The sequence below is a fragment of the Schistocerca americana genome, chromosome 2 (genome assembly GCF_021461395.2).
Source record: "Schistocerca americana isolate TAMUIC-IGC-003095 chromosome 2, iqSchAmer2.1, whole genome shotgun sequence".
In the NCBI taxonomy this organism is placed as follows: domain Eukaryota; kingdom Metazoa; phylum Arthropoda; class Insecta; order Orthoptera; family Acrididae; genus Schistocerca; species Schistocerca americana.
In genome coordinates, this window is record NC_060120.1 from 13,035,734 (window position 1) to 13,059,632 (window position 23,899).

The 23,899-nt window shown below is 42.7% G+C and overlaps 1 protein-coding gene across 1 annotated transcript; it reads right to left on the reverse strand.

The window, feature by feature from the left end:
* Nucleotides 1–849: 849 nt before the first annotated feature.
* Nucleotides 850–21,889, reverse strand: LOC124596633 (UDP-glucosyltransferase 2-like). Its single transcript, XM_047135862.1, has 4 exons — nucleotides 21,858–21,889; nucleotides 13,724–14,183; nucleotides 1,060–1,304; nucleotides 850–946 (listed from the first exon to the last, which is right to left on the reverse strand). The coding sequence occupies exons 1-4, from the start codon at nucleotides 21,887–21,889 to the stop codon at nucleotides 850–852; spliced, it is 834 nt and encodes a 277-aa protein (XP_046991818.1).
* Nucleotides 21,890–23,899: the final 2,010 nt, after the last annotated feature.

Sequence of the window (23,899 nt, forward strand, 5' to 3'; positions counted from 1 at the left end):
TCTGTTGTTCTGGCCATGTCCACCACTTTGCCACTATCTGCGTAAAAGCAGCGACTGAGTCTCCCAGGACTGTGTGTGTGCCCCTTCGTTATTCACTGAACTGACACCAGTAAAGCCGACTTTTCGCTATCGCCAGCTGACGAACTTTGCTTCGGCCAGTACAACCAGCTGCAACCGTAACTGTCCAACAAACATTCTACCAAGCGCAGACCCAGACTCGTAACACCAGATTATTCATGCAATTAGATACCAGCGCATTCAGCATCAATCCACTGTCAACCCTGTTTAATATGCATTACATTAGTCACAGTGCCTTCCTGACGCTTAAAGTAACCTAGATGCATAAGTCTGCATCGTGTGGATAATTAAAGTAAAAGAAAGGCGATCCCAAGGAACTTGCCGTCTTTCAATATCCCACAAATAAACGGGGACGTCGGTTATAAGTACCATTATTAGATCAAAAGGAAGTAATGGCAGGTTGTATCAAACCAGTCTTCAATCTGATGACCAAAAAATAAGGAAAATAAACAAATTTCGACAATACTACAGTAAGCTGAGAAAATATTTGTGCATTAAAATTTTATAAATTCCTTAAATAGCCAAGGCGGCACGAGATGCGGGTGAATGTCACACACAACAACAATCATGTCCAGTCCACATCACAGCGAATTGTCAGGTCTAGAGTATATGGTTTAGGTTTTGTACTGGTTATTCAATTGGTTGACTCATCGCAAGAGTGTCATGGGGCTATTGCAAGTAAACTGAAGCAAATACCATCCTCAGAGTTGGTATTGTTGTCGAGTGTCAGAAACTTAGATAAGGATCACCACTTGCCTGTTAGCCTGGAATTCAACTCCTAGCATCACTGACCTTGGTGATTGAATTGTAAAAGTAAACATTGTCACCGAGCTGAAATGTTCCAACATGGATGCAACTTATAGGACGACTGGGAATAGAAACAACAGCTTAGTATACATGTTTACAGATGAACCCATCGTCGACACAATTACATTGCAGAATTTACAGTGTAAGAAATTCACAGAAGCAACGTACACCCACGTTAGATTAAACAACAGCTCGCCCAGTACGGACTGTTGCGTCAGCCACTTGCGGACCATGACGTTGTCTGGCTGAGAAGGCAGGGAGTCGTTCTCCCACTTCCAGATGACGCGCTGCGGCAGCTCTCTGAATGCCTCCACGAGTGTCTGAATCTTCTCCAGTGGGAGGTCTATGCTTCTGACGTTGGAACCAAGGCTGCAGTAGACGACGCCATGATCCGCTCCGTCTAATAAATCTTGGATATTCTGCAACGTTTATAAATCACACCACTGCACGCGTAAATGTGATAAGGCTTTGGAAATTTCTCCAGCTAATTGTATATAATTCTGCTGTCGGTCATTTTAAGGCACGCATTCACTCTTAAGGTTACTAAGTATGTTCGGTAATATTAATCCAGGAACTAAATAATTGCACTGTCGGCGAAACAGAAAAAGTTATTATGCTGCTATTAAAACGTTTCTTACTACCACTTACATTTTTGCCCTAATTCTTATTCCCATGATTGCTAATGCAATGATGTTTAATACGGGAATTGGGAGAAAACTGCATCTAGCACAGCAAAGCTTCCAACTGCTTCCAAATGGAGAAGCGCTGCTCTTTTATCTTCTTCCTGTGTTATCGCCTTCTGTCGTTTGGAGCACAAACTGAGTAGATGTAACTTTCGCAATTGTCGGTATATTTAATCTATAAAGATTACTTAAATCTATCTGTTATGTCGGCTCCGTCATTGTTTCAAACCACTGTCATATCTCTTAAACATTTATGTTGCGATTTCCACGTTTTACAGCATAACGTAGGCGAGGTTGTCGGACATAAATTAGTGTCCATTGTTAATCACTTTTCAAAGTGTCCGGACCCCCCACCCTCACCCCGCCACCAGTCTGAGTTATTTACTCCGATCATTTCTCGGCTGTAATTTTTTGAAATTAAAACTATTCGGGTTTGGTCGGTTTTTATTTCCGGAAAATTACATCATTTCAATGTTCCAACACAGTGCACATCTGACAATAAACTACAAGAAGGTGGATTTCTATTAGGTAAATTGTTATATAAATTAGGGCATCTTCCTGTGACGCACCACATGGAGTGCTTTTTAGTAAAATTATTTATCCTCGCTGGGGGATGCCTCCATGTCACGGATATTCTATTCATCTAAATTGCACCATCTGTAAATTGCTAAATCCTCATCACACCTTTAACCTTAGTTACTGTATTGCGAGGCAGGGGGAACCACCTTACTATTACTCCCTACAGTTAAGGCTTCATGCGGGATTAAAACGACAAGACTGAGAATGAAACCATAATCAGATATTACTTCCCCGTTTTTTTGTTATTTAGCAGCAAGCTTTTCGAAAAGCACGCACTTAATAAGACTCATGTCTCACCTGGATACGCTAAGGATGTGGCTTCTTCGCCAAATGCGAGAAGTTATAAGAAATTTCATTTTTGAACAGGGCTGGGTACCAATACACTGACATCTGCTTACCATGGCTTATTTTAAGATTGAGCTCCTCAACTTAGGATAGACATACTGATCTCACATTTTACGACTGGCCTCCAATGTTGCCTGATCTCATGTTTTTCTTTATTTTCGTGGACATTTGTTGAACACCCCATCTCACACCAGTCCTTAAAACTTAGGATGACTAGCTATAGCTCAGTGGAACAGCAGCCCGTGCGGTAGCTCTGAATATGTTCACAATTTTATGGCCATCCTCTGGATACTTGTCGTTCGTCCGTTAGAGAGCACATTGACGTTTTGTGACAGGTAATCAAATACCAATACTTCAGATCCCAAGCTTGTACTGAATGACGAAGGGCTGCTCATGGGGACTGAATTAGAAGTCGGTGTTATAGAAATAGAAAAGGAAATGGATGAGATGGGTGATGTGATGCGGCGAGAAGAGTTTGCTGGACGACTGACTGACCTGAAACCAAAAAGAGCCCCTGCAGTAGACGATATTCCCTGAAAATTATTAAATATCTTGGGTGAACAATGCATGACAGAACTATTCTACCTACGCAGACAAGTGAAATACTCTCAGACTTCAAGAATAATGCAATAATTCCAATTCCAAAGAAGGGGGGTTCTGACAGATGTGAATACACTGAAGTGTAAGTTTATTACGTCATGGATGCCAAATATTGAAACGAATTTGGGTTCCAGGGAAACTTATAAACATGCGAGGCAATACTGACATTGCAGATCAGTTACAGAAAGGCAAGCTGATACGTATCAGTCTATTGTTCGACTGGCACACCATATATTTCATTTACAGCTATTTTAGATCCACCACTATCTGAGTTCTAACACCGTCAGTTAATAAATATTGAATTCTGGTAATAAGTAACCTCAGTGACTGCCACGACTAAGGCATTCCTTCACCTTTCTTGTGCCAGTTTTGCGTGTTATACTTTCTGTAGTTAACTGGGGCCATGATGAACCAAAGAAGAAGGAGAATCACAGGGCAGTGACGCGGAGTCCATTCAAGTAGCCTGGAGTTTCGGTGAAAGCGATGGGTTGGGCAAAAGTATCCACTCGAGGAAGGTACAACTCTGTGGTCCAAACATTGTTTAGCCTGGGGAACTGGGCATTGTTTAGCTCGGACACCGACTTCTCAGAATTTTTCTCACAATGCGCTCTGCGCAATATGGGATCCTGGCCTCTATGTAAAGAAGTCAAATAACATGTCAGGACAAGCGCGTGGGCTTGTGCAGTATCTTGGCTTTTACAAGCTGTGTCATCCAGTCAAACATTTTTCATCGGTGGGTCACCTTCCTAGTACGCGGTAGAATGGAAAGTCAGCCGTAGATACAGATCTTGATTATTAGTAAAAACCACTTTCACTGTATTATTACAAATTTATTGTGTTACGGCCTGTTTCGTTCATTGAACATCTTCAGATTGTCGAGTAGTACTAAACTCGTGACATAAATGGTCTGGTTGTCTTAGGTAATGTTAGAACCAGAATCTGAAATCACGGTTCACAAACGTTCTGCCTACCGCCTGGCGAAGACTTGGCGGCTGACGCGGCATGCTGTTGCTGTATGTCCTGTCTGCTAGCCAGCCTGCTCCTAGGTCGTTGGCAGAATGTGTTTCTGGATTTGGTCTTTGACATCACCTATGACGATCAGACCATTTATATCAGTCATGACTTTAGCACAACTCAGCAGGCTGAATATGTTCAACGAAGGAAACCAGTCGTAACACAATAAACGTGTAATAATACAGCAGAGGTACTTATTGTTAATCATTAACATTGTCGGCAGTGGTGGCCAACATGAGCAAGATACAGATCGCTGTGACTCATAAGAAACAACAGAGCTGCACTTTGTTCTGGAATTCCTTTCTCTTTTTGCCTCTCCACAAGAGGTAAACATCCTACTGACTAAAATATTGTGAGAAAGCACCTCATTGACTAATACTGAAAAAAAAAATTGCAGAGGAGAGGAAGTCAGGATGCCAGCTTCCGAGAAATTCAGACGTGGTAACATGAATATTGACTGATGTGAAAAACTTTATTAATGAGTGGCAGTGTAACACAGAATGTTTTAATAACTGTGCATGTGGGAGCTAGTAAAACTTTTGCCTGGTTGGTAGTTAGTGCTTTCGTTAACAACAATATCATTGTCCATACATTGCAGAGTCTTTTCATTGGCGCACAGAAATTGAGCAGGTTTATGTAGAGAGAAGAATGTTTCGGTGTGAAAAACTTTTTCTTGGGATTCTGTGTGAATCCCTAGATTCTGAATAAAACACTTTGTGTGGAGACCTTGCGGGAGACACTTGATCCTCAGAGTCTGAGAACATCACTACGCCCACAGACGTAGACAAGGGACGTTGCTGCAATCAGCAGAGTGTGACGCTCGCAGCTTTCTGCTCTACATTATGCAGAATATTAAGAGTTAGTTCAGTGTGACATGAGACTTGTCGGTCGTATGTAGGCGCCTTGTACGGATCAAATAGGTTCCACTAATCTTATAGCTTTCATGAACGAATGAACCATGAAACGTCAACTAGCGATGCTTTTTCTTTGTATATATTACTTTTTGGTTTCTTCTGATACAATCAGGCAATCATCGAGTGAAAACCAAGAATTTCTATTTCCGTAATGGATAACAGATTTATAAGATACTGGTCTTTCCCATTCACCTAACCCATCCAGTCCTTGTCAGATCATTCATCTATTAGATTAGAACTATTTCACATTAATAATTGTTAATTTTCGTCTTCTCTGTATTTTTTAATCGAAGTAAGATCCCACCTTTCCAATTAGAACAGGCTTACGACAGGTAGACGCTCTTTCAACCTTGCAATAGAGAAAGTGGTTCGGCAGAGTAATTTAGATCTATACAATGGTCTCCGATTCGAACACAGTGAAGTAAAACTCCTGGCTTATGCAGATGATATAGTGTTGCTGAGTGAAACTGAAGAAGAACTGAAAGTCATGCACAGATCTCTGAGGCACAGTGCCAGCAAAATGGGGCTTTTGATTAACCAAGAGAAATCCGAATATATGGAAATAGGTCGAGTCACAAACCCAGATCCTTACTTTGAAATTGACCAGCATTCTAAATTCAGAAAAGTTCTCCAGTTTAAATACCTTGGATCACGTTTCAACAGTAAAAATATCATAACAATGGATATAAATGAAAGAATAGCCTCAGGGTCAAGATGTCTGTACTCACTAAGTAATCCACTAAAAAGTAAAGCTTTCTCAATCTCCACAAAGATAGAGATATACAATGCTATCATCTTCCCCGTGGTACTGTACGGTTTAGAAGGCTGGACACTCACAAAGAATGAAAGAAAAAAACTGAATTTTTTCGAAAGAAAAGTAACGAGAAAAATCTGGGGACCTGTGTTGGAGAATGGTGTATGGAGAATTCGAAAGAGCAGTGAAATAAATCAGTTGACGAAGCAACCCACTATGATCCAGAAATTAAAAAGTAGGAGACTGCAATGGGCTGGTCATGTGGCTAGAATGGAAAACAACAGAATCATCAAGAAAGCATTTGAAGGAACTCTCCGGGCAAAAAGACCATTGGGCGGACCCCGTACAAGGTGGAAAGAGAAAGTCATCGCAGCATTAGGAATTTGCTGATGGTGGAGAGAGGCTGTGAGAGATAGAAGGCGGTGGAAGCAGATCGTTGATGCAGCGCGTGGTCTACAAGGCCTGTGATCGCTGAGAAAAGAGAGAGAGTAAGATCCTGTGATTGAATCTCGTTCATGTATGGGTTAGCAAAGATGTTCATAATAAGCTAGGATTAATTTTGGACCGTTATTTCATTTCATAGTTGGATGTACGCCTTTCTGTTATCTACTGGTCGATGCAGCACCCATGTCTAACACTTGCTAGGGTCATCCCTTTTCTATAGTTAACTCACTACGAACAGTTTTTTATGGAATGCAAGCCCATAGGGGTGGTTCATGGTGTGGGTTCCTGCAGTCATGTCCTAGTTCATGAACCACGGGCAACGTATGAGTGGCCAAGTAAGTGGTCCCGACAGTCGGGATACCAGTTACTTTGGAATAAGGCTGGGCATCTCGGACATATTCTGAGTCGTGTTCACCTTTGTGCTCATACGGCAAAGACTACCAAATCCACCGGTTAGTCCCTCAGCTGTTAGGGGTAAAACCCAATGGGACTCGGGGCAAGTAAGGCTAGCAACCTGCTTCCCTGGTACTTTAAATATGATGCTGGCAACAATCAGAGCAAAATGCCTCGGACCTTTGGAGGTGACGGAGTCCCACCTCTAACTGAAAAACCAGGGACTCCTAAGATACGAATTGGCAAACAAATGGTAATGAGATGGGGAGCTGTTAATATCAATGGGGGCTACTCTGGGAAGAAGGTAGAGCTGGCAGAGGCTGCAAGTAAGATGGGGCTGGACGTTTTAGCTGCTAGTGACATTCGGGTAAGGGGTGAGAAAGAAGAGGAAGTGGGAGAATACAAGGTCTACCTGTCAGGAGTCAAAGCAGTAATAGCACAATGGGATGTAGGGCTTTACATCAGGAAAGAAATGGAACCCAGCGTAGTTGCAATAAGGTATGTAAACGAACGACTGATGTGGATAGATTTGACAGTGTCTAGCAAGAAAATTAGGATTGTGTCAGTATATTCGCATTGTGAAGGGACAGAGCAAGATAAGATGGATAGTTTTTATGAGGCACTCAGTGATGTAGTTGTTAGAGTAAAGGACAAGGACAGTGTTCTGCTCATGGGTGATTTTAACGCCAGGGTTGGAAATCGAGCAGAAGGGTATGAAAAGGTTATGGGTAAATTTGGAGAGGATATGGAGGCCAACAGGAATGGGAAACAACTCTTGGATTTCTGTGCCAGTATGGGCTTAGTAATCACAAACTCCTTTTTTAAACATAAGAACATTCACCGGTATACTTGGGAAGGCAGGGGAACCAGATCTGTCATAGACTATATAATAACAGATCAGGAATTCAGGAAGGCTGTGAGGGACACACGTGTATTCAGGGGATTCTTTGATGACACTGATCATTATTTAATCTGCAGTGAAATTGGGATTGTGAGGCCGAAAGTGCAGGAGGTCAGGTCCATATGTAGGAGGATAAGAGTGGAGAAACTTCAGGATAAGGAAATCAGGCACAAGTACATAACAGCGATCTCAGAAAGGTACCAGTTATTTGAATGCAGTCAATTACAGTCATTGGATAAGGAATGGACAAGGTACAGGGACACATTACTAGAAGTGGCTAAAGAATGTCTTGGAACAGTAGTGTGTAAAAGTAGGATGAAGCAAACAGCTTGGTGGAATGATACAGTCAAGGCAGGCTGTAAATGGAAAAAGAAGGCGTATCAAAAATGGCTACAAACCAGAACCCAGGTAGACAGAGAAAATTATGTTGAAGAAAGAAACAAAGCCAAACAGATAATTGCAGAATCCAAGAAGATGGTTCAAATGGCTCTGAGCACTATGCGACTTAACTTTTGAGGTCATCAGTCATCCAAGAATAAATCGTGGGAAGACTTTGGAAACAGGTTGGAGACCTTGGGTCAAGCTGCTGGAAAACCATTCTGGAGTGTAATTAGCAGTCTTCGAAAAGGAGGTAAGAAGGAAATGACAAGTATTTTGGACAGGTCAGGAAAACTGCTGGTGAATCCTGTGGATGCCTTGGGCAGATGGAGGGAATATTTTGAAGAGTTGCTCAATGTAGGTGAAAATGCGATCAGCAATGTTTCAGATTTCGAGGTAGAATGGGATAGGAATGATCATGGAAATAGGATCACATTTGAGGAAGTGGAAAAAAATGGTCAATAGATTGCAGTGCAATAAAGCGGCTGGGGTGGATGAAATTAAGTCGGAACTCATCAAATACAGTGGAATGTCAGGTCTTAAATGGCTACACAGGATAATTGAAATGGCCTGGGAGTCGGGACAGGTTCCATCAGACTGGACAAAAGCAGTAATCACACCAATCTTTAAACATGGAAACAGAAAAGATTGTATGTAACAACTATAGAGGTATCTCATTAATCAGCGTTGTGGGTAGAATCTTCTCAGGTATTGTTGAAAGGAAAGTGCGAGTATTAGTTGAGGACCAATTGGATGAAAATCAGTGTGGGTTTAGGCCTCTTAGAGGTTGTCAGGACCAGATCTTTAGCTTACGGCAAATAATGGGGAAATGTTGTGAGTGGAACAGGGAATTGTATCTATGCTTTATAGATCTAGAAAAGGCATATGACCGGGTTCCTAGGAGGAAGTTATTGTCTATTCTACGAGATTATGGAATGGGAGGCAAACTTTTGCAAGCAATTAAAGGTCTTTACAAGGATAGTCAGGCAGCAGTTAGAGTTGACGGTAAATTGAGTTCATGGTTCAGAATAGTTGCAGGGGTGAGAAAAGGCTGCAACCTGTCTCCACTGTTGTTCATATTATTTATGGATCATATGTTGAAAACAATAGACTGGCTGGGTGAGACTAAGATATGTGAACACAAAATAAGCAGTCTTGCATATGCGGATGACTTAGTTGTGATGGCAGATTCGATTGAAAGTTTGCAAAGTAATATTTCAGAGCTAGATCAGAAATGAAAGGACTATGGCATGAAGATTAGCATCTCCGAAACGAAAGTAATGTCAGTGGGAAAGAAATATAAAAGAATTGACTGCCAAATAGGAGGAACAAAGTTAGAACAGGTGGACGGTTTCAAGTACTTAGGATGCATATTCTCACAGGATGGCAACCTAGTGAAAGAACTGGAAGCGAGGTGTAGCAAAGCTAATGCAGTGAGCGCTCAGCTACGATCTACTCTCTCCTACAAGAAGGAAGTCAGTACCAAGACTAAGTTATCTGTGCACCGTTCAATCTTTCGACCAACTTTGCTGTACGGGAGCGAAAGCTGGATGGATTCAGGTTACCTTATCAACAAGGTTGAGGTTACGGATATGAGAGTAGCTAGGATGATTGCAGGTACTAGTAGATGGGAACAATGGCAGGAGGGTGTCCAGAATGAGGAAATCAAAGAAAAACTGGGAATGAACTCTATAGATGTAGCAGTCAGGGCGAACAGGCTTAGATGTTGGGGTCATGTTACACGCATGGGAGAAGCAAGGTTACCCAAGAGACTCATGGATTCAGTAGTAGAGAGTAGGAGGAGTCGGGGCAGACCGAGGAGAAGGTACCTGGATTCGGTTAAGAATGATTTTGAAGTAATAGGTTTAACATCAGAAGAGGCACCAATGTTAGCACTGAATAGGGGATCATGGAGGAATTTTATAAGGGGGGCTATGTTCCAGACTGAACGCTGAAAGGCATAGTCAGTCTTAAATGATGATGATGATGATGATGAAGCCCATAGGGAGAAATCTATCAGTCAGTCCAGCCAAGCAGATTTTTCTGATATCCCAAGAGGTATGTCAAAAGCTCATTTTACACATTACAAAACATACGTTTATAGCTTTTGTATGTTTAGAGAAAGCTTTTGCCTGACGGACTACGACATTAACGTGGCGAGTAGGTTTACGTGCGCAGTGGTTGGCACACTGCACTCGCATTCGGGAAGGACGACGGTTCAATCCCGCGTCCGGCCATCCTGATTCAGGTTTTCCGTGATTTCCCTAAATCGCTCCAGGCAAATGCCGGGATGCTTCCTTTGAAAGGGCACGGCCGACTTCCTTCCCCGTCCTTTCCTAATGCGATGAGACCGATTACCTTGTTCTCTGGTCTCCTTCCCCAGAGTTGCGTTGATAGCAGCTCTGCTCCTTGAATTGTCACGTACGCTAGACAGGTTAGTACATGAGAGAATAAAGGGTAGGCCTCCATGAAGATTCCCTTTTTGGGAGCAAGTGAGCAGCAACCCGCCGTAGCCCTCAGTGGTACACAACCCCACAATAGGCCACAGCAGTCCACCCACCTCACCGCCGACCCACACCAAACACAGGGTTATTGTGCTGCCCGGGAAGCAGCGCGTTAGATCGCGGGGCTAGCTTCCACTTACTTGTGTCAATTCCTTCTGTGTTCCTTCCTAACGTCCTCTCTTGGGCATCTCTTCCCTTTTCGTCTCCGTTGACGTTGTAGGACCGAGTGACAAGGATGCCAACAGCTGACATGTCGGAAGAGAATGTTACATAACACAATAAAGGCAGAAGAGGCAGAAGACACCTCTTCAGGGCAGGCAGAGCTGGAAACGTGCGAATGGCAGTCTGCCTAGGAATGGTAATCCGAAATATTACTCAGCAGGCTTGGAAGCTGTGAGGCGGCAGACCCACCACCAAGCTTGATCGACACTATTCCTCATACACAGCGTAAGATTAAAAAGGATGTATCATAGAGAACACCAAGGCAAGTCAGGAATAAACAATGAGGTGTCACAAAATGGTTCAAATGGCTCTAAGCACTATGGGACTTAACATCTGAAGTCATCAGTCCCCTAGACTTAGAACTATATAAATCAAACTAACCTAAGGACATCACACGCATCCGTACCCGAGGCAGGATTCGAACCTGCGACCGTAGCAGCAGCGCGGTTCCGAACTGAAGCGCCTGGAACCGCTCGGCCACAATGGCCGGCTGAGGTGTCACAGACAGGATAATAAGAACTGTAACTGTTATAACAGAAACAAAAAAAGAAGTTACATGGTAAAAGAGATCTGGATTACTGTACATTGTTATGCAGTGGGTTACTTCAAAACACATGTGAGTTGTGGGGTGGCAATCTCAATAAACAACAAATGGAAAAGAAAAACTACAGAATATTTCTTCGTTCATGGAACACTTACCACATATAGTTTTGAATCTCAAAGAGGACATTTATACGAAATTAGCGAAGATCAGTGGAAGGAATTTTATAAAACATTGTGGAATATAGAAGTTTCAGAACTGAAGGAAGAAGATATCACGTTAGCGTATGTAATAGCACTGTGGATTCAGTCAGCATAAGAACTGCGAATAGTTGTAAGAAGTTTGAAAATTAGGAAGGTATGTGGTCCACATGGTATTAACATGGAACTTTTAAAATAGGTGTGTCCCTTCTGTGATTTTAGATTATTACATTTATGAATGAAAGTTAGTACTACTGTAAAATATCGAACTCTTGCAGAATTTCAGAAGTGATACCAATTCTTTAAAAAAAATTCAAAGAAAGACCTATGAAAATTGTAGAGGAAATAGCCTCCTAAACTCAGCGTATTAAATATTCGCAGTAATAATTAACAATCATATAAAACGTAACAGAGGTAAGCTTTTCCTATTAGAAGAACAAAGTGAACTTCAGGAAGACAGTTCATGCAATGAAAATGTATGTATCATTAAAAGAATTTTAGACAAACGACGAGAAATCAATTTAAAGAGTGATATGGTTGTTGCACTACTGGCCATTACAATTGCTACACCACGAATATGACGTGCTACATACGTGAAATTTAACCGACAGGAAGAAGATGATGTGATATGCAAATGATTAGCTTTTCAGAACACGCACACAAGGTTGGCGCCGGTGGCGACACCTACAACGTGCTGACGTGAGGAAAGTTTCCAACCGATTCCTCATACACAAACAGCAGTTGACCGGCGTTGCCTGGTGAAACGTTATTGTGATGCCTCGTGTAAGGAGGTGAAATGCGTACCATCACGTTTCCGACTTTGATAAAGGTCGGATTGTAGGCTATCGGATTGCGGTTTATCGCATCGCGACATTGCTGCTCGCGTTGGTCGAGATCCAATGACTGTTTGCAGAATATGGAATCGATGGGTTCACGAGGGTAATATGGAACGCCGTGCTGGATCCCAACGGCCTCGTATCACTAACAGACGAAATGACAGGCATCTTATCCACATGTGTTACGACCCGTGGCTCTACCCTTCATTCGATCCCTGCGAAACCCTACATTCCAGCAGGATAATGTTGAAAATTAGGTGGACTGATAAAGTAAGCAATGAGGAGGTTCTACGCAGATCGGAGAGGAAAGGAATATGTGGAAAACACTGATTAAGGAGAAGGGACAGGATGATAGGACATCTGCTAAGACATCAGGGAATGACTTCCATGGTACTAGAGGGAGCTGTTGTGGGCAAAAACTGTGGAGGAAGACAGAGATTGGAATACGTCAAGCAAACAATTGAGGACGTAGGCTGCAAGTGCCACTCTGAGATGAAGAGGTTAGCACAGGAAAGGAATTCGTGGCGGGCCGCATCAAACCAGTCAGTAGACTGATGACCAAAAAAAAAAAAAATGTACGACCGCATGTTGCAGGTCCTGCACGGGCCTTTCTGGATACAGAAAATGTTCGACTGCTGCCCTGGCCAGCACGTTCTCCAGATCTCTCACCAATTGAAAACGTCTAGTCAATGGTGACCGAGCAACTGGCTCGTCACAATACGCCAGTCACTACTCTTGATGAACTATGGTGTCGTGTTGAAGCTGCATGGGCAGCTGTACCTGTACACGCCATCCAAGCACTGTTTGACTCAATGCCCAGGCGTACGAAGGCCGTTATTACGGCCAGAGGTGGTTGTTCTGGGTACTGATTTGTGAGGATCTATGCACTCAAATTGCGTGAAAATGTAATCACATGTTAGTTCTAGTATAATATATTTGTCCAATGAATTCCCGTTTATCATCTCCATTTTTTCTTGGTGTAGCAATTTTAATGGCCAGTAGTGTACTTACTCTCAGCAGTTATTAAGATAGAGATGCAGAGAGAAGGAAGTGGATGGGTTTACGATTTAGAATACGGAATTTGGAAGACTACTTCATCACCAGAATGTAGAAAGAAAGTAGTATGTACAGGTGACGCGGTACAATTAAAAATCAGCTGCCTTTGACGTGCGATCTGGTACAGTTCTCTGACCTCAGAGTTTTGTCGCGATAAGCAGTGGTGATTTGTTGACGATGCTCCGTCCGTCAGACGGAAACAGTAACGTTGTCGGTCTCCAGTATTTCATCATCTAATGCTTCATTTGTAATCTCCATTACACAAGTTTCAAGTGATCAAGCCACACAGGGAGGAAGACAGATCCAGGTACAACTATTCATATGTCACACTAGCATCCATAGAACTTGGTGCGAACAAATGATTAGGTTACCAAATTATAGAGAATTTCTGTGCTGATTTCTGAAACTTATGTACGAATCAACAATTCAGTACGATTGATCTACGATAACTTTGCAGAAATGGTCTTGACTCACTTTCGGTAACTTCTCGATCTTCGTTGATGCTTGGAGGCCAGTAATCTCTACGACATTCGGTAGCTGCGGTCGAGGGTACTCCAGAGAGAAATGGTTGCCGACTATGAGTAAACTGTAGCTGCGCTCAGTTTCGTAAATTGAAGGTGGTTCAGTTCCGAAGACTTCTCTCATGGGAGACTCCTGTTTCGGGAGCACTCCGTAGAACCACATGTGGTATAACCTCAGATAGTAGTAGGTGTTGTACACGCGCTCCCAGAAGGTCAGGTGATTAGAGAGACTAACTAGGACATCAGGCATATAGGCTGGGTTCATGAAATTGCCCAGGGTATAGTATGTGGAAGCAACCGCAGAAAATGTGACGAAGCCGACGAGAGGAGGCGATCCGACCGTGTGGAACAGGCCGTAGTAAGCTTGGTAGGGCATCGGCTCGCAGATCACCAGGTCGAACGTGCGGTTTCTCCTGCAGAAATGGTACAAAACTATGTTAAGCTGGATGACGTAAATAACAAGTGAAATATGTCAACATTATACTCGAGGGGAAAATTTTCCGGAAAACAGTCGAGGACAACTTGATGATGCGTCGGGTGCTGCACGTTCTCGGCGTTCTAATAGTAAACCTCTCCGCAATTATCAACGTTTTTTTTTTTTTTTAAGTGAAATGCCGCTGTCTGCTGTCTTCTCACGGACTAACCAAAAACAAAGAAAATAAAAAAAATGTTTACATTGCTCTACATATGTGTCTATCTGTAAGGGTACCATCCTTTACGGGAATGACCTGGCCGTTTGTCCATTCACTTGCAACTGATCGTTGCTGCAGTGAATTACACTGCTGACCATTAAAATTGATACACCAAGAAGAAATGCAGATGATAAACGGGTATTCATTGGACAAATATATTATACTAGAACTGACTTGTGATTACATTTTCATGCAAATTCGGTGCATAGATACTGAGAAATCAGTATCCAAATGGCTCTGAGCACTATGGGGCTTAACATCTGAGGTCATCAGTCTCCTAGAACTTATAACTACCTAAACCTAACTTACCTAAGGACACCACACGCGCGACAGTAGCGGTCGCGCAGTTCCAGACTGAAGCGCATAGAACCGTTCGGCCACATCGTCCGGCAAATCAGTACCCAGAACAACCACCTCTGGCCGTAATAACGGCCCTGATACGCCTGGGCATTGAGTCAAACAGAGCTTGGATGGCGTGTACAGGTACAGCTGCCCATGCAGCTTCAACACGATACCACAGTTCATCAAGAGTAGTCACTGGCGTATTGTGACGAGCCAGTTGCTCGGTCACCATTGACCAGACGTTTTCAATTGGTCAGAGATCTGGAGAATGTGCTGGCCAGGGCAGCAGTCGATCATTCTCTGTATCCAGAAAGGCCTGTACAGGGCCTGAAACATGCGGTCATGCATTATCCTTCTGAAATGTAGGGTTTCGCAAGGATCGAATGAAGGGTAGAGCCACGGGTCGTAACACGTCTGAAATGTCCACTGTTCAAAGCGCCGTCAGTGCAAACAAGAGGTGACCGAGACGTGTAACCAATGGCACCCCATACCGTCACGCCGGGTGATACGCCAGTATGGCGATGACAAATGCACGCTTCCAAAGTGCGCTCACCGCGATGTCGCCAAACACGGGTGCGACCATCATGATGCTGTAAGCAGAACCTGGATTCATCGGAAAAAATGACGTTTTGTCATTCGTGCACCCAGGTTCGTCGTTGAGTACACCATCGCAGGAGCTCCTGTCTGTGATGCAGCGTCAATGGTGACCGCAGGCATCGTATCCGAGCTGATAGTCCACGCTGCTGCAAACGTCGTCGAACTGTTCGTGCAGATGGTTTCTGTCTTGCAAACGTCCCCATCTATTGACTCAGGGATCGAGACGTGGCTGCACGATCCGTTACACCCATGCGGATATGATGCCTGTCATCTCGACTGCTAGTGATACGAGGCCGTTGGGATCCAGCACGGCGTTCCGTATTACCCTTCTGAAACCACCGATTCCATATTCTGCTAACAGTCATTGGATCTCGACCAAAGCGAGCAGCAATGTCGCGATACGGTAAACTGCAGTCCGATAGGCTACAATCCGACCTTTATCAAAGTCGGAAACGGGATGGTACGCATTTCCCCTCCTTACACGAGGCAGCACAACAACGTTTCACCAGGCAACGCCGGTCAACTGCTGTTTGTGTACGAGAAATCGGTTGGAAACTTTCCTCATGTCAGCACGTTGTAGGTGTCGCCACCGGCGCCAACCTTGTGTGAATGCACTGAAAAGCTAATCATTTGCATATCACAGCATCTTCTTCCTGTCGGTTAAATTTCGCGTCTGTAGCACGTCATATTCGTGGTGTAGCAATATTAATGGCCGGTAGTGTATGATGAACTGTTGCTAGCTGTGGATAGACTTCTGATGCATAACCTGTAAAGTAACGTACCCTTGTCGCCTAAAATCCAGTCTCATAACCTCTGCTTCACGATTTTAACTAGTGTTCTGCTTTAGGACCACTTGTTTCAACTTTCGTCATTTCGGTAGTTGTGCACTTATTCAAGGACGGTCTTCCTCAGAGAAACTTTGTCGGAAGACGGTAATTCGCTGGTCTGTGTGTCAGATTCCGTTCCCGCGTCAGTGTTCACAGAATTTACGAAAGACAAAATCATCTTAGTAATTTTAGAAAATATGACTGGGAACAGCAATATTCTAGTGAAGAAAGTCTCGAGCGCACAGTACTTTATTAAAAATATATTTTTTTAAAAATTATCGTTGTAATAAATGACCTTGCGATCAAGAATTTTTTTTAATAATTTTAAAATCGTCTTAGGATTTCCCTTCACATAAGTAGATCAATTTTATTTTTGACTCATTTACACTGTAGTAGCGCCCACCTTAAGTACTGGAGATAATCAAATCACCTGTAATTAGACACACAGGGACCCTATCATGTCTACATCTACATACATCTACATACATACTTCGCAATCCGCCATATGGTGCGTGGCGGTGGGTACCTCGTACCACAACAATCATCTTCTCTCCCTGTTCAACTCCCAAACAGAACGAGGGAAAAATGACTGCCTATATGCCTCTGTACGAGCCCCAATCTCTCTTATCTTATCTTTGTGGTCTTTCCGCGAAATATAAGTTGTTGTTGTTGTTGTTGTTGTTGTTGTGGTCTTCAGTCCTGAGACTCGTTTGATGCAGCTCTCCATGCTACTCTATCCTGTGCAAGCTTCTTCATCTCCCAGTACCTACTGCAACCTACATCCTTCTGAATCTGCTTAGTGTATTGATCTCTTGGTCTCCCTCTACGATTTTTACCCTCCACGCTGACCTCCAATGCTAAATTTGTGATCCCTTGATGACTCAAAACATGTCCTACCAACCGATCCCTTCTTCTAGTCAAGTTGTGCCACAAACTTCTCTTCTCCCCAATCCTATTCAATACCTCCTCATTAGTTACGTGATCTACCCACCTTATCTTCAGCATTCTTCTGTAGCACCACATTTCGAAAGCTTCTATTCTCTTCTTGCCCAAACTGGTTATCGTCCATGTTTCCCTTCCATACATGGCTACACTCCATACAAATACTTTCAGAAACGACTTCCTGACACTTAAATCTATACTCGATGTTAACAAATTTCTCTTCTTCAGAAACGATTTCCTTGTCATTGCCAGTCTACATTTTATATCCTCTCTACTTCGACCATCATCAGTTATTTTACTCCCTAAATAGCAAAACTCCTTTACCACTTTAAGTGTCTCATTTCCTAATCTAATCCCCTCAGCATCACCCTATTTAATTTGACTACATTCCATTATGCTCGTTTTGCTTTTGTTGATGTTCATCTTATATCCTCCTTTCAAGACACTGTCCATTCCGTTCAACTGCTCTTCCAAGTCCTTTGCTGTCTCTGACAGAATTACAAAGTCATCGGCGAACCTCAAAGTTTTTACTTCTTCTCCATGAATTTTAATACCTACTCCGAATTTTTCTTTTGTTTCCTTTACTGCTTGCTCAATATACAGATTGAATAACATCGGGGAGAGGCTACAACACTGTCTCACTCCTTTCCCAACCACTGCTTCCCTTTCATGCCCCTCGACTCTTATAACTGCCATCTGATTTCCGAACAAATTGTAAATAGCCTTTCGCTCCCTGTATTTTACCCCTGCCACCTTCAGCATTTGAAAGAGTGTATTCCAGTCAACGTTGTCAAAAGCTTTCTCTAAGTCTACAAATGCTAGAAACGTAGGTTTGCCTTTTCTTAATCTTTCTTCTAAGATAAGTCGTAAGGTTAGTATTGCCTCACGTGTTCCAACATTTCTACGGAATCCAAACTGATCTTCCCCGAGGTCCGCTTCTACCAGTTTTTCCATTCGTCTGTAAAGAATTCGTGTTAGTACTTTGCAGCTGTGACTTATTAAACTGAGAGTTCGGTAATTTTCACATCTGTCAACACCTGCTTTCTTTGGGATTGGAATCATTATATTCTTCTTGATGTCCGTGGGTATTTCGCCTGTCTCATACATCTTGCTCACCAGATGGTAGAGGTTTGTCATGACTGGCTCTCCCAAGGCCATCAGTAGTTCTAATGGAATGTTGTCTACTCCCGGGGCCTTGTTTCGACTCAGGTCTTTCAGTGCTCTGTCAAACTCTTCACGCAGTATCTTATCTCCCATTTCTTCTTCATCCACATCCTCTTCCATTTCCATAATATTGTCCTCAAGTACATCGCCCTTGTATAAACCCTCTATATACTCCTTCCACCTTTCTGCCTTCCCTTCTTTGCTTAGAACTGGTTTTCCATCTGAGCTCTTGATATTCATACAAGTGGTTCTCTTCTCTCCAAAGGTCTCTTTAATTTTCCTGTAGGCAGTATCTATCTTATCCCTAGTGAGATAAGCCTCTACATCCTTACATTTGTCCTCTAGCCATCCCTGCTTAGCCATTTTGCACTTTCTGTCGATCTCATTTTTGAGACGTTTGTATTTCTTTTTGCATGCTTCATGTACTGCATTTTTATATTTTCTCCTTTCGTCAATTAAATTCAATATTTCTTCTGTTACCCAAGGATTTCTATTAGCCCTCGTCTTTTTACCTACTTGATCCTCTGCTGCCTTCACTACTTCATCCCGCAAAGCTACCCATTCTTCTTCTACTGTATTTCTTTCCCCCATTCCTGTCAATTGTTCCCTTATGCTCTCCCTGAAACTTTCTACAACCTCTGGTTCTTTCAGTTTATCCAGGTCCCATCGCCTTAAATTCCCGCCTTTTTGCAGTTTCTTCAGTTTCAATCTGCAGTTCATAACCAATAGATTGTGGTCAGAATCCACATCTGCCCCTGGAAATGTCTTACAATTTAAAACCTGGTTCCTAAATCTCTGTCTTACCATTATGTAATCTATCTGATACCTTTTAGTATCTACAGGATTCTTCCAGGTATACAACCTGCTTTCATGATTCTTGAACCAAGTGTTATCTATGATTAAGTTATGCTCTGTGCAAAATTCCACAAGGCGGCTTCCTCTTTCATTTCTTCCCCTCAATCCATATTCACGTACTATGTATCCTTCTCTCCCTTTTCCTACTGACGAATTCCAGTCACCCATGACTATTAAATTTTCGTCTCCCTTCACTACCTGAATAATTTCTTTTATCTCGTCATACATTTCATCAATTTCTTCATCATCTGCAGAGCTACTTGGCATATAAACTTGTACTACTGTAGTAGGCATGGGCTTTGTGTCTATCTTGGCCACAATAATGCGTTCACTATGCTGTTTGTAGTAGCTAACCCGCACTCCTATTTTTTTATTCATTATTAAACCTACTCCTGCATTACCCCTATTTGATTTTGTATTTATAACCCTGTAATCACCTGACCAAAAGTCTTGTTCCTCCTGCCACCGAACTTCACTAATTCCCACTATATCTAACTTTAACCTATCCATTTCCCTTTTTAAATTTTCTAACCTACCTGCCCGATTAAGGGATCTGACATTCCACGCTCCGATCCGTAGAATGCCAATTTTCTTTCTCCTGATAACGACGTCCTCTTGAGTAGTCCCCGCCCGGAGATCCGAATGGGGGACTATTTTACCTCCGGAATATTTTACCCAAGAGGACGCCATCATCATTTAATCATACAGTAAAGCTGCATGTCCTCGGGAAAAATTACGGCTGTAGTTTCCCCTTGCTTTCAGCCGTTCGCAGTACCAGCACAGCAAGGCCGTTTTGGTTAATGTTACAAGGCCAGATCAGTCAATTATCCAGACTGTTGCCCTGCAACTACTGAAAAGGCTGCTGCCCCTCTTCAGGAACCTCTTCTTCAAATATAAGTGGGCGGCAGTAAAATTGTACTGCAGTCAGTCTCAAATGCTGGTTCTCTAAATTTCCTCAGTAGCGATTCACGAAAAGAACGCCTCCTTTCCTCCAGAGACTCCCACCCGAGTTCCTGAAGCATTTCCGTAACACTCGCGTGATGATCAAACCTACCAGTAACAAATCTAGCAGCCCGCCTCTGAATTGCGCTACGTCCTCCCTCAATCCGACCTGACAGGGATCCCAAACGCTAGAGCAGTACTCAAGAATAGGTCGTATTAGTGTTTTATAAGCGCTCTCCTTTAGATGAACCACATCATCCCAAAATTATACCAATGAACCGAAGACGACTATCCGCCTTCCCCCAACTGCCATTACATGCTTGTCCCACTTCATATCGCTCTGCAATGTTACGCCCTAATATTTAACCGACGTGACTGTTTCAAGGGGTACACTACTAATGGAGTATTCAAACATTACGGGATTCTTTTTCCTATTCATCTGCATTGATTTACATTTATCTACATTTAGGGTTACCTGCCATTTTTTACACAAATCACAAATCCTGTCCAAGTCATCTTGTATGCTCCTACAGTCACTCAACGACGACACCTCCCCGTACACCACAACATCATCAGCAAACAGCTGAACATTGCTATCCACCCTATCCGAAAGATCATTTATGCAGATAGAAAACAACAGCGGACCTACCACACTTCCCTGGGGCACTCCAGATGATACTCTCACCTCCGATGAACACTCACCATCGAGGACAATGTACCGGGTTCTATTACTTAAGAAGTCTTCGAGCCACTCACATATTTGGGCAGTCCCCATATGGGGTTCTACGGAACACGATGAATAAATGAACGAACGGACGGAACCTTCGTATTGTTCTTCTTGCGCTCGTTTTGGCTTCAGTTTTCTTTTTTCTCAACAATACTTTGTTTTATTTAAATCTGAGACAATGACTTTCGCAGGAACATTCTAATATGGCCATTGAACCATACAGGTTCTTCCTTTTCCACACTATCTTGTTCAGTATATAAATGTCTAAAACGTATCGATAAATAGCTTGATTTTCACCCATTGACACAGCGTCATTCCATCTTTGACGTTAACTGCTCCGAAAATCTCCAGCCTGTTTCTTTCTAAGCAGAAATACTTTCCTACCCATCTTAATATTCTCACATGGTCACTGAAAGACTTTTGATCACTGATTTCCTCCCCTGTATTAGCAGTCAGGATACATAAAGTTGCCTACGCCATTTTATTTTCTAAGAGCTCAAGATAATTTCTGAAATGTCTTCTGAAGAATAGAGTGGGACTTCTGGAGGTCAATTACAGTAGTGACACTTGAAGAACTGCTACGCTTGAAGCCGCAGAGAATTCAAAGGTGGTTAAGTAACAACATAAATATATAACTAATTCATGGAGTCACGATCGGAGAAATATAGAAAAAAAACAAATATGTCATTACGACTATTCCAGCTTTTTCGACATAAACAATTGTTATAACTGTGAATGTATGCTTTCCCGGCGTATACAGCTGGCGAAGAGTTCTCGGGCTTCCAGCCGGGTGGCGATGTCTTCAAACTCCGACGTTTCGACGAGTGACATACTCATCATCTTCTGGCGAAGTCACTCGTCGAAACGTCGCAGTTTGAAGACATCGCCACCCGGCTGGAAGCCCGAGAACTCTTCGCCAATTGTTATAACATTTTCCATACACAAAACATGGTCATGTTATATGAAAATTATCGTTCTTTCACTTGGAGAGATTCTCACCTGATGAAATCCCTCACAGCTGGCTCGTTCATTTCGAGTGTCCCCCGTCTCGGATATTTGGAAGAGTTTCCAGGGGTGACTTGTCAGCCAAACGCACAAAGTCCTTTTTCAGTTTCGTAGTTCGAGATATGTCAATCTCTGTTAGATTTTCTTGGGAAGTCTGCGAAAGAAAATTTTAATGAAACAATAGTTGAGAGACGATTTAAAAAGACACGCACAGATTATAGTGGCCAACAGGCTACCGATATCGTTAGGTGTAGCAGGTATGCAGGGACGAAAATACTAACACAAAACAGAGAAAACAGTATCGTCAAACCAGTTGAAATGATAACTTGAGATCCACTTCAACAAGTGACCTGCTGACCAGGGGAAAATAAGGGTTAATGGCTTGCTCCAGGTACTAACCGACCTAAAAACATACTAATCCTAATCCACGAAGTCGTTTCCCAGTTTGCTAATTTGAGATATGTGAATCTCTGTTAGAGTTTCCTGGGAAGTCTCTGAAAGAATTGTACGGAATAATAGTAGAGACAAAATTTTTTCGGACATTCACAGATGATAATGTTGAACGGATTCTTGATGACATTAGGTTTAGCAACTACGCACAGATGAAAATAACAACATAAGAGACAACGATATTAGCATGCCATTTGAAACGTTAAGAAAAAGCCATTACCACCCGAGTATGATAAGCCTTATATGTGGTCGCATATGTCATCATTTCTTAGGACTGATATCGTGCTCAGTTTCGCTCTATGATATTTTGATGTTCGCTGAAACACCAAGATTTTGGAAATCACTTTGAATGATTATTTACTAGGGTCAGTGTTAGTGCCCTCTTTATGAAACAGTGGAAACAGCTAACGGGGGTGCAAGGAGCTGCAGAACTGGGAAAGCCATCAAATAATTGTTATATGACGGCTAAAATCTTGCAGTGAGTCACTGGAATGTCTACAGGTTTTAAGAACATGTACTCTCGGCGAATAGATGGTCAGATGAATCTTTTCTCAAGTTGCAGAGTTCGCTGCATTATTACTACTAAGCCTATAAATAAACTGGCTGTTGGTAGGGGGAATGCCGTCACAATGTATCAAATGCTTCTTTAATTCAGCGTAGAAGTTCCTCTTGCTGGTGACAGAGGATGAAATGGAAGGAACCAACATCAGGATTTAACGCCCTGTTGGCGACGAGTTAATTGAAGACGAACAAGTTTCAAAGGAACCATTCAGGCATTCGTGATGCAGAGAACTCTTTGAACACATAAACCAGGATCGCCGGGCAAGGACTTAAACTATCGTCCTCCCTAATACGAGTGCAATGCCTTTTCTCTATGGCACCTCGCTCAGTGATATGTACTTATCAGGGAACTGGAGATGTGTACGTACATGCGAGGGTCGTGTAATAAATGAGCCCCAAACTGCATTTTACAGCCATTAATATGCAGGCTGTCCCAGAAAACACCGACAACCGTCAATATGCTCTGTGGGAAGCCAAACTGATCGAGTTTTAAGTAGGACCCCATATGAGGAAACGCAAGTATTGGGCACTGCTGGAGCATCGACACCAATAAGTGTTTTAGAGTAATAAACGGTACTCTTAAAAGTGCTATTGCTACCGTACTCATCATTTAAAGTCATTAAAAATAGTACCCGCAGATTTTATTTAATTGCAATCTTTAATTGTATACTGTGGACTCAGCAATACTTGGCTTGTAATGCGGCTGCTACGCATCCCAGCCCCTAGACAACTAAACCAGCCATAACTTTTAATATTTCAACTCTGAGTCTGAGGGTACGTAGTTGAGGGCCACCATCCATTTTTATTTGAAATCCCGCAATGTTCACTATCCTCGTGCATTTTCTCTGCCTCTTCAACTTCTGCTTGTGACGCCAGTGTGTATACCTGACCCACCGTTATGGCGTTGGTTTGCTGTCGATTGTGATAAGAATAGTTGCATCATTAAAATGATCTAGTAACTCACTTGCCATTCATGACCGTTGCCTGATTTTCCGTCACTGTTGATATTATCCTATATTCGGCTG